We start from the raw sequence: 12,231 nt of genomic DNA on the forward strand, positions 1-12,231 counted from the left end.
TATTTACCAATCAGGTTGAAAAGTATTTCAGCTGAATATAGTTGAAAGTGGTGAAAATTATTTCACTAGTTTTGACTGGAGTAAACATTTACTCTCTTTTCCTCTTTTTTCTGTTCATTCTCTTTCTTCTATATTTTGTTCCTCTTATATTCTCTTATTTGCGCTCACAATTTACCGATTACACCTATTATGAGTTGTGCTGTGTTTCTTTTGCTTTTATGAAGTAATATATTTCGTAAGTCTTACATATGTAGTTAATAAATTAATATAAAAGGATTAAGATAAATCTATTTATCGTCAGTTAGTTTAAAGTTATTGTGTTGAGCCACTTATCGATGTTGTTCTCCTACTTTTCCACGTTGAGCGTGAATGAGATTTTAACAAACGAATTAAAGTTTCACGTTAGTACTAGGAGAATTTCATGGTAAATTTGAATTAAACGTTTTTGCTATACTAATTAATTTAGGTCCTCAGCAATTACAAACCGGTTAAGTTACATAATGATATCACAGTTAGAATTTAGATGAGATCATGAGGTTCAATTGCTTGTGTTAACACAATCGAAAATTACATGATATGCATGGATTCACTAGTCAAGCGCAAAAGTACTCGAATGCTTGCTTGTATAGTTTTTATTACTCGTCTTTCGATTTAAACACAACTGGACCGTATTATACATAGAAACATATAATGTAATAAAGACGAGAGGTATTTGCATGTGGAGATGAATAGGCCAAGTTGGAGTTCTCAAACAAGAAGCTCTAGAACCACGACATAAGCCAAGTTGGTGATTGTAGTTAAAAACATCATTTTATCAATAAATGCAAATGAAATTTCAGAATTTTAGCATTTTAGAATTTTATGCACACTAAATGTGTTTATAAGGGAAATGTCGTGTTGTGGAGGATAAATCTCAAATAGATTAGAGGTTGTTGCACGACATATGTTATGCTCAAGTTGCCTAAGACTTGTTAGCAAACATAGAAACAGAAGAAGACAAAAACAAGACAAAGGGAGTTAAAGATTGAAGTAGATGCATTTGTCCAAGTGTGAAAGGTCTCAACTTTGAACCATATTACTCTGTTTTTTTAGTCTGTTCCCAAAATACCCTTTTAACACCCACTCACTCCATTCCTCTCTCCGTCACTGATTCAACACGTGGCCACCTAGATGGGACCCACCATTCCTCTCCCGGGTTATATAAACGCTCAACACTTCATCGCTCTCAAACCAACTCTCTCTTCCCTTCTCCACTTCAACGACAAAGTAAAAAAAAAACAGACTTTACAAATCTCAAAACAGAACGATCACTTTTTAAGCACTAATACTGATCACGCATACTTAAAAAAATGGCTTCTGTCACGGCGAATACGGCGGTTTCTCGGAGATGGCTCGGTGGTAATCATACTCAGCCGTCATTATCATCTTCTCAAACCTCCGACTTGAGTTATTCTTGCTCTTTGCCTATGACAAGTCGTGTCCAACGCAAGCTCAATGTTTCTTCCGCGCTTCACACTCCTCCTGCTCTTCTTTTCCCCAAGCAGTCCTCAACCTCTCCAGCCATTGTTGTTAACCCCAAAGCCAAAGACTCCGACACTAAACAGATGAACTTGTTCCAAAGAGCAGCTGCGGCGGCGTTGGACGCGGCGGAGGGCTTCCTAGTGAGCCACGAGCGACAACATCCACTCCCTAAAACCGCCGATCCTAGTGTTCAGATCGCCGGAAACTTCGCTCCGGTGAATGAACAGCCCGTCCGGCGTAATCTCCCGGTGGTCGGAAAGATACCTGATTCCATCAAAGGAGTGTACGTGCGCAACGGGGCTAACCCGCTTCACGAGCCGGTGACAGGTCACCACTTCTTCGACGGAGACGGGATGGTTCACGCCGTTAAGTTCGAAGACGGTTCAGCTAGCTACGCTTGCCGGTTTACTCAAACAAACCGGTTCATCCAGGAGCGTCAGTTGGGTAAACCTGTTTTCCCCAAAGCCATCGGCGAGCTTCACGGCCACACCGGTATCGCTCGTCTCATGCTATTCTACGCCAGAGCTGCAGCCGGTTTAGTCGACCCGGGACACGGAACCGGAGTAGCTAACGCCGGTTTAGTCTATTTCAACAACCGGTTATTAGCCATGTCGGAGGACGATTTGCCTTACCAAGTCAGGATCACTCCAAGCGGAGACTTGAAAACCGTTGGCCGTTACGATTTCGACGGGCAACTAGAATCCACAATGATCGCCCACCCGAAAGTCGACCCGGAATCCGGCGAGCTATTCGCTCTAAGCTACGACGTCGTTTCGAAGCCTTACTTAAAGTACTTCAGATTCTCACCGGACGGGACGAAATCGCCGGACGTCGATATCAACCTCGAACAGCCGACGATGATGCACGACTTCGCGATCACGGAGAACTTCGTCGTGATCCCGGACCAGCAAGTCGTGTTCAAGCTCCCGGAGATGATCCGCGGCGGCTCTCCGGTGGTTTACGACGAGAACAAAGTCGCGAGATTCGGAGTTCTCGACAAGTACGCCGGAGACTCGTCGGGGATCAAGTGGATCGAAGTGCCGGGCTGCTTCTGCTTCCACCTCTGGAACGCGTGGGAGGAGCCGGAGACAGAGGAAGTCGTCGTGATCGGCTCTTGCATGACTCCGCCGGACTCGATTTTCAACGAGTCCAACGAGAATCTCAAGAGCGTCCTCTCCGAGATTCGCCTCAACCTCAGAACCGGAAAGTCCACTCGCCGTCCGATCATCTCCGACGGTGAGCAGCAGGTCAACCTCGAAGCAGGGATGGTGAACAGAAACATGCTCGGCCGTAAAACCAGATACGCTTACCTCGCTTTGGCCGAGCCGTGGCCTAAAGTCTCCGGCTTTGCTAAAGTTGATCTCTTTACCGGAGAAGTCGAGAAACATATCTACGGCGATAACCGTTACGGTGGAGAGCCTCTGTTTCTCCCAGGAGAGGGGGGAGGCGAAGACGACGGTTACATCCTCTGTTTCGTTCACGACGAGATGACGTGGAAGTCAGAGTTACAGATAGTTAACGCCGTTAGCTTGGAGGTTGAAGCGACGGTTAAACTTCCGTCAAGGGTTCCGTATGGATTTCACGGCACATTCATCGGAGCTAGTGACTTGGCGAAGCAGGTGTAAATATAAAACATGGATACATATTAAGTGAGAAGCTTCTAGAAGGAGAAGAGAGAGGGATTTACCAGTGGGATGCTCTGCATATACGTCCCCGGAATCACCTCCTCTTGTGTTTTTTCTGTTCTTTTTTATTTGGGGTGCGGTTTGTTAGTTCCCTTTTTTGGGGGGTCAATGTAGAAATATGAAAGATTTTGAGGGACCAGCTTGTAGCTTTTGGGCTGTAGGGTACGTTCGAGCTCAGCTGGTTTCTGTTATTCTTTCACTTGTTGTTGTTCATAGTGAGAAGTATAAATATTATATAGATGTATTAAACAATAATTATGTTTATATATCTATGTTTCTAAGCAAGCAAACAATTAAACAACATTAGATTCGACTTTGAATAACTGCCCTCTTTTTATCTAAGGTTTTATTTTATTTTAATTACATCCCTTTTTACTTATGGAAACGTTTTATGGTTTGTGCCACCATCATCTTTCATCAAGTGATTTTATTTGTAAACATATTATATTATATGATTATATTTTAAATATTTAAAATGGACCAATCGGAGTGAGACAAGACTCAGGTAAACTTTTGGACTTGAAAACAAAAGTTAATAACCAATTCACATTCCGTATAAATCTATAGTTAGTCAATTTTTGGTGTATTTGCATGGAAGAGAATCACCAAAGTCAATTTCAGTCAATTTTCGAAATAGAAACCAACGAGTGAAGTTAACCCACGTCAAAAAAGTAAGTATGTAATTTGAATATGACTTTTTGTAATGAAGATTAAAGGGAGTTTAGTAAGCGGTCGTTATCATAAACCTATATCAAAAAGCATATTGTTTTTTGGTAAGCAGAACCGTAAACAGCATTGGATATGTAATGTGAGTGGTGGATGGCAACACAGTGGAGAGACCAATCAAAACTAGTGGGATTGTGACGAAATTAACGGCATTATTCTTATACTATAAGTTTATAACGCATATAATTTAACTTTTTCTTAAATATATTTCAATTATTTTTTAAAAAACGTAACACTTAATTAATCTGATAAGGTGATCCACGATTGTTTGGAGAAAATAAATGTATAAACAAATAAAGCAAAGTCAACTGTTCGAAAGAGTGTTTGGGTGTGTTGAGATTAAGACATTTCCAAAGTATTTGGTACGCAATATGAGATACATTTGTTTTCATTTAACATCTTTTGCAAGGGAAGAGCAACATTAGGTTGCTTGCATAGATTTAAAATCTTTTAAGATTTACGTACACGTTAGTTACTCATCGTATTGATCTACTAGCTACATTAATTGTTATTTTCTAAATTTGGCGGATGGCGAAAGTGTTAACGACTAAACTTATTTAAGCACAACACCATTATATAGCAATGGTTAAATTATTACTCTAGGTGTATATTTTCTTTTTCCTTTTGTAAAAGAACTACAGGTTTATATCGAAAAATAAGGGTTGAAAATTGGAAAAAATCTGGTTAAATACAAAATAATATATTGTCTACGTATTTGAACATATATATATATTTAAGTATGTGCGTGTGCGCGCATATAGGATGAGGGAAAAATAGATAACTGAGAAATGGTGTGCCAAAGAAGCACAAACTGAACATTCCAATAATTAATGGCTTAATGCTATAGCCTATAGGGATCAAAAGCACATAAGTTCACTTTCACATTTACACGAAAATATCTCAAACACCAAAAGTGTCAAGACAGATCATACATGTTGTTGGGAAATGTCAAAAAGAAATATTAACATTTGGCCAACTCGGGGATATCTCAATATGGTGGATTTTTATTTTGATTGTTTGTTCACGTTCTCTTCTAATATATAGAAACCCACTATTAGTATTCCTGTTGGAATATAATCATAGTGTATATATTTCATATATATATATATATATATATATTCAGTATTTAATTTTCTCGGAGACTACTTTTACGAAATAAACTTAATCCGTTTTTTCCAAATAAGGAAAATTATTAAAAAAAGTATCATTACATGTGTGTGTGTGTTACTATCTAGACAATGTAATAGGCTATATGTAAAGATATAAATAGGAAATTAATTTTTGGTTTTTAGCGTTCTATTATAACTAAATAAAATTATGAAGTAGGATAAAAGATAAAGATCGATTATACATACATACCAAATTTCCCGACTAAAAGATTTGTAGCCAGCCTACTGTAAAGTAACGACCGAGGATGTTCATGTGGATGCTTCAACATAATTCAGAGATTGGTGTAGGTTTCGAGATTTCTGATGGTAAAAAAATACAATTTATTTCAATTATATGTGATGTAGTTTATATATATCATGGGAATTCAAAGCATCCTTTGTGTTTTTGACATTCAAACACAAGTTGAGAAAAAAAAATCAAACATAAAGAATGTGTCTTAGTATTTGTAAGTTGGTCTAATCTCTCTTCTCGGTTATCAGGTAAGTCAGGTTTAGTAAAACCAAGGCTTACTCGAGTATGAGTGAAACTACTAACACTACAAGAAAACAGCGGAATTCTGACGGACATTCCGACGGAAAATGAAATCCTCGAAATTTCCCAAGGAATTTCCGAGGATATCCCGAGAAAACCCAAAATTTGGTTTCCTCGGAATTTCCTCGGAGTATACCGACGGAATTCCGAGGAAATATCAATCCGTCAGAATATTCTTATGAATACCGAGGAAAAATGTATTCCTCGGAAAAAACCGATGAATTCCGAGGATATATTATAGACGTTGGAGAGCCGTTGGGGGATTTTAAAAATTCCGAGGAAATTCCGACGAACTAGCCGTTGGCGTCGGAATTCCGTCGGAATTTCCTCGGTCTGTCGGCAGGATTTGAACTATAAATACAAGCACTCCTCTTCCTCTTCATTCACTCCATATCTTCATCCTCCCTCTTACTCTATTTACACACGAATTTGATTCATAAAAAACATGTCTTCTTCAAATTATTTTCGTTCTTGGATCGATCGACCTCATTTGGATCCGAACACGAGATTACTTATGGAAGAATACCAACGAGGTATAACCGAATTCATGAGGTTAGTTCACCGACAACCGGAAGCAAAAACAAGTATGTTAAGATGTCCTTGCTCTAATTGTAAAAATAGAAAGGTTATTAAAGAGCGGGATGTTTGGACTCATCTATATTTGAGTGGGTTTACACGAAGTTACAAAATTTGGTATCATCATGGGGAAACTGATTATGAACATGGTAGTACTAGCGAACCTCAACCAGTGGTTAGATTAGAAGAACCAATTAGAACGGATGTAGATTATGATGTAGGTACTGAGGAGATGGTAAATGATCATTTTAGAGGGGAAGATTTACCCAATGCACAAGCTAGGAGATTTTATGATATGTTGGATGCTGGAAAGCAACCATTGTACGAAGGTTGCAGAGATGGTCATTCAACTTTATCATCTGCTACAAGATTGATGGGCATTAAAACAGATTATAATTTGGCTGAAGACTGTGTGGATGCGATTGCTGATTTTGTAAAAGGTATTCTACTCGAGGATAATGTAGCTCCTGGTTCATACTACGAGGTTCAGAAACTCGTAGCTGGTCTTGGTTTATCGTATCAGGTAATAGATGTATGCAACGACAACTGCATGATTTATTGGAGGGCGGATGAACAGCGGGTTACATGCAAATTTTGTGGAAAGCCTCGTTATAAAGATACGAGTGGAAGAGTTCCAATGCCATATAAAAGGATGTGGTATTTGCCTTTAACGGAAAGGTTGTAGAGGTTGTATCTGTCTGAACGCACAACGCAACCAATGAGATGGCATGCGGAGCACTCAACAGATGGTGAGATCAGACATCCTTCAGATGCAAAAGCGTGGAAGCATTTCCAATCAAAGTATCCCGAGTTTGCGTATGAGAGAAGAAATGTCTACCTTGGATTATGTACTGATGGTTTCAGCCCATTTAGCAAGAGTGGAAGACAGTATTCTCTATGGCCAGTCATTCTTACACCATACAACCTACCCCCAAACTTGTGCTTGCGACGAGAGTTTTTGTTTCTCTCGATTCTCGTTCCCGGACCAGAGCATCCTAAGAGATCACTTGATGTGTTTCTTCAGCCACTAATATATGAGTTGCAACAACTATGGGCTCAAGGTGCTGAAACATACGATGTTTCGTGTAAAGAAAACTTTCAAATGCGGGCAGTACTAATGTGGACAATAAGTGATTTTCCAGCATATGGTATGTTATCTGGATGGACAACGCATGGAAGGCTATCATGTCCATATTGTCAAGATAACACTGATGCTTTCCAACTAAAACACGGAAGAAAAACGTGTTGGTTTGACTGTCACATGAGATTCCTACCACCTGATCATCCATATCGTAGGAGTAGGAATGTGTTTACGAAGAACAAGAGGGTGTTTGACAGTCCACCTCCGAAAATTTGTGGGAAAGATTTGAAGACACAACTAAGAGATTTTGGTGCAGAAAGGACGCCAGACGTCGGTGGACATGAGCGTTTTCCGGTAGATGCTGTTGGAGACCTACATAACTGGCACAAAAAAAGTATTTTCTGGGATCTGCCATAATGGGAGGATCATCTGCTAAGGCATAATTTAGATGTCATGTATATTGAGAATAACTTTTTTGACAATCTCATGAACACGATCCTTAATGTTCAAGGTAAAACAAAGGATAATTTGAAGTCAAGACTGGATTTAGTCGATATATGTGCTCGTTCAGAACTTCATGTTGATGAGAATGGTAGGGCTCCTTTTCCCATATACCGACTTGATGCAGAAGGAAAAGATGCGTTCTTTGATTGGATTTCAAACGATGTGGAATTTCCAGACGGTTACGCATCTAATTTGCGTAACTGTATCGACAGAAAGGAAGGAAAGTTTACTGGCTTGAAAAACCACGATTGCCATGTAATGATGCAGCGCCTCCTTCCGTTTGCCTTCAAGGAACTATTACCACGAAATGTTCATGAAGCAATTGCAGGGATAAGTGGTTTCTTCCGCGATTTATGCACGAGATCAGTGACTCTTGAAGGTATTGAAAATTTGAAGACTAACATAGCCGTGATTCAGTGCAACCTTGAGAAGATATTTCCTCCCTCATTTTTTGATATTGTGGAGCATCTTTTTATTCACTTGGCAAGAGAATTGGAACTTGGTGGTCCTGTGCAGTTTAGATGGATGTATCTGTATGAGCGGTATATGTTCCATTTGAAGAAGATGGTGAAAAATTTAAGTAGGGTGGAAGGTTCTATAGTCGCACAGATGATCAATGAAGAAACTTCAAACTTTGCCGAGTACTACTTTCCAGCAGAAGTTCAGACCAAAAACAGAAGACCTGCTCGGCATGATGATAGAGGCGAACGGGCAACATATCATGTTACGGTTCCAGACATTTTCACAGACGTTGGACGACTTAGCGGAAAACCAAAGGACCGTCGACTTACTGAGCAGGAGCGCAGTAATTTGCAAACATATTTGCTCACCAACTGCGAAGATGTTCTTCAATATGAGAGGTAAATAAATAAGCTTACAAATTTTTATTTTAACAAGTTGAAATTTAAATCTTAATTAATTACGTTATGTCATCATATGTACAGGATTTTCATGGCAGAAAAGAGGTTCGAATATAGATACGCCACAGAGGACGAACTAGAAGAAATGAAGCAGAGAGAATTTTCTGGATGGATGTTTACTTATGTGAGTGCTTTAAACAAATTAAAATATTCCGCGGAAGATAAGGGTTTCCTCGGAATTTCCTCGGAATATTCCGAGGAAATTCCGAGGAAATAGGGTTTTTAAACCGAAAACAACGTTTTGCGGTTTGAATAACACTTATATAACCCTTATTAAGTGTCTTAGACTGATTATGAAGTCAAACATTTGTTCCTTACCTTATAATAAACACTTTTCCGATTGTATGAACGAAATCCCCACAACGTAAGAGAAACACTTATACACTTTAATGAACGGTAAATGGAATACTTTCAATTCGTTTTGAAATTTGTTATTTCATGATTTATGATCATCTATACAAAGAATCCTCAATGGTATGCATTACAATTGTATAAGAAATAAAATACGGCAAAAAAAATTGATGTTTTGAAACCCCAAACACTAGTTCCTCGGAATTCCCTCGGAATATTCCGACGGAATTCCGAGGGATATAAGGGTTTCCTCAGAATTTCCTCGGAATATTCCGAGGAAATTCCGAGGAAATAGGGTTTTTAAATCGAAAACAACGTTTTGCGGTTTGAATAACACTTATATAACCCTTATTAAGTGTCTTAGACTGATTATGAAGTCAAACATTTGTTCCTTACCCTATAATAAACACTTTTCCAATTGTATGAACGAAATCCCCACAACGTAAGAGAAACACTTATACACTTTAATGAACGGTAAAGGGAATACTTTCAATTCGTTTTGAAATTTGTTATTTCATGGTTATGATCATCTATACAAAGAATCATCTATACAAAGAATCCTCAATGGTATGCATTACAATTGTATAAGAAATAAAATACGGCAAAAAAAAATTGATGTTTTGAAACCCCAAACACTAGTTCCTCGGAATTCCCTCGGAATATTCCGACGGAATTCCGAGGGATATTTAAGTATCCGTCGGAATTTCCTCGGAATATTTTCATTTAACCGGGCAAATATTTCGCGAAAATTGAAATTGGAATTCCGACGGATAGTATCCGTCGGACCCTAGGTTTTATAACCACGAGCCGCTTCTTCTTCCCCATTTCTCTCTTCTTCCTCTGCGCCTCCTCTCCCTCTTCTCCGGCGATTTACCCTTCCTCTCCGACCTCTTCTCCGGCAATCTCCCCTTTCTCTTACACAAATCATGTAAGGACCCTATCCCACTCTCTTAGGTTCTATTTGTTAGGTTTTTGTGTAGATTTGATAGATTTTTGTTAGGGTGATTGATTAGGATTGTGATTTGGTTGTATAATAGGTTTAGAATTGTAATTTGGTTAAATAATTTGTTTTGTTGAATTGATTTAGAATTTTTTTATAAATTTTTGATTTTTTTTTGTATTTATAAATTTGATTTTTGTGTATTAAATCGATTTTTGTATTTTACAAAACGATTTTTGTATATAAATTCGTTTTTTTGGATTTTACAAAACGTTTTTTGTATATAAATTTGATTTTTTGGATTTTACAAAACATTTTTATTATCTTTAAAACATTTTTTGTGATTAAAAACTATTATTTGGGATTTTTTAAAAAAAAAATTATTTTTTTTTATATTTATATTATATAAATTTCTATATTTATTAAACATTTTTAATATTATTAAAACTATTTTTGTAATTATTAAACTATTTTTTATTTATTAAAACTATTTTTTTGTTTATTAGAACTATTTTTATATATTTATTAAACATTTTTAATGTCTATAAAACTTTTTTGTGATTAAAAACTATTATTTGGGATTTAAAAAAAATAATTTTTTTATATTTATATTATATAAATTTCTATATTTATTAAACATTTTTAATATTATTAAAACTATTTTTTGTAATTATTAAACTATTTTTTATTTATTAAAACTATTTTTTGTTTATTAGAACTATTTTTATATATTTATTAAACATTTTTAATGTCTATAAAAATTTTTTTGTGACTATAATCTATTATTTGGTATTTTTATTTTTTTTAAAAAAAATTAATTTATATATTTCTATATTTATTAAATAATTTTCTTATAATTTACAAGTCGCATGATGATCAGACCCGGTCTCGACAGCGTCGTGGTCGTGATGGTACGGGGAGCCAGTCTCGGGATTCCGGCCATTTTCAAGATTCCCCTTCGCTCCACAGCTCCTACCATACATCTCCCTCTGCTGCACCCGCTCCTGCTCCTCTCGCTCCCGATGCTGCACCCGCTCCTGCTTCTCCGGGTCCTCCGGACGTGATGAGTGTTGTGGAGTTGGTTCGACAGCCCGGTCGTGACCATCTTCCCTATCTCACTCCGTATCCACATGGACGGGGTCAAACATGGTAATTAAACATATTTTTTTTTCATTAAAATTTGATTCATTATTAAGCGTTTGTTCTTTTTATTAGGTTCAACCGATCCGGGAACGGGATCAGCGCATGGATCAACCGTATGATGTACTCGGCCCTCGACAAGGGACATCCGACTTTCACTGATTTCCCTACCGACAAGCAGCATCTGTGGTTTCGGCAGTTTGCGGTAAGTATTCTAATTTTTTACTTATATTTTTAATCTTTAATATAATTTTTTTACTAATTGTGTTTTTTTTTTCAGCAAGAATTCACCTGGAATTCCGATGAGACGCTTTTTATCTATCACCACTTCGTCCATAAAGTTATGGACAACTACGGGAAGCAGATCCACGAGTGGAAGAAGAAGTGGGAAATCAATAAGGTTCGATTTAATTTATTAAACAATTTTTTAATTTATTAAAGTATTTTTTAATTTATTACACTATTTTCTTTTTCTTTTTTTATTAAAAGGTCCCAAAGTCGATAAACAACACGGTCTGAACGGAGTTGTGTGCGCATAGAGATAAGGAAGAGACGAAAGAAACTTCTTCCACCAACTCCACCAACCGCAGGAGCGACCGTAAAGGGAATGGCGTCTTCAAGCATAACTTGGGTGCTCAATCTATTGCCTCTCTCGGAGATCGCATGGTAAGTTCAGCCGCTTTTTCTTCAATTATTTAAGTTTTAAAATTTTATTTTTTGTCCATTTCTTCTAATTTCTAATGTTTCTTTAATTTATGTTTTTTTTCAAGGCGGAAGAAAATGATGGCGAGCCGGTTGATGATCTCGCCCTAATGAAGATGGCGTATACCAACAAGAAGACCGGCCAGATTGATGACGGTCTTGTGAGGGAAGTGGTCAGCCTGGTCCAAACTCAGGTGCAAGAAGAAGTGTCTCAGCTTCAAACCGAGGATGACGCTTCGACGGCTTCGACCAACTTATCCCGATTTCGAATCAACGAAATCGTTGAACCCGTAAGTTCTTTTTTTTTAAAGTTCAATTTATTTATTTCTTGATTTAAATTTGTAAATTTGGCTATTTTCTATTTCAGTTGGTTCCAAAGAAGAA

General features: G+C 37.5%; 1 protein-coding gene across 1 annotated transcript; it reads left to right on the forward strand.

Moving 5' to 3' along the window:
- Positions 1-1,233: 1,233 nt before the first annotated feature.
- LOC106348955 (9-cis-epoxycarotenoid dioxygenase NCED3, chloroplastic) lies at positions 1,234-3,491 on the forward strand. Its single transcript, XM_013788810.3, has one exon. It carries the CDS (start codon positions 1,350-1,352, stop codon positions 3,144-3,146), a length of 1,797 nt encoding a protein of 598 aa, XP_013644264.2. The 5' UTR covers positions 1,234-1,349; the 3' UTR covers positions 3,147-3,491.
- Positions 3,492-12,231: the final 8,740 nt, after the last annotated feature.

The sequence above is a fragment of the Brassica napus genome, chromosome C1 (genome assembly GCF_020379485.1).
Source record: "Brassica napus cultivar Da-Ae chromosome C1, Da-Ae, whole genome shotgun sequence".
Taxonomy (NCBI): domain Eukaryota; kingdom Viridiplantae; phylum Streptophyta; class Magnoliopsida; order Brassicales; family Brassicaceae; genus Brassica; species Brassica napus.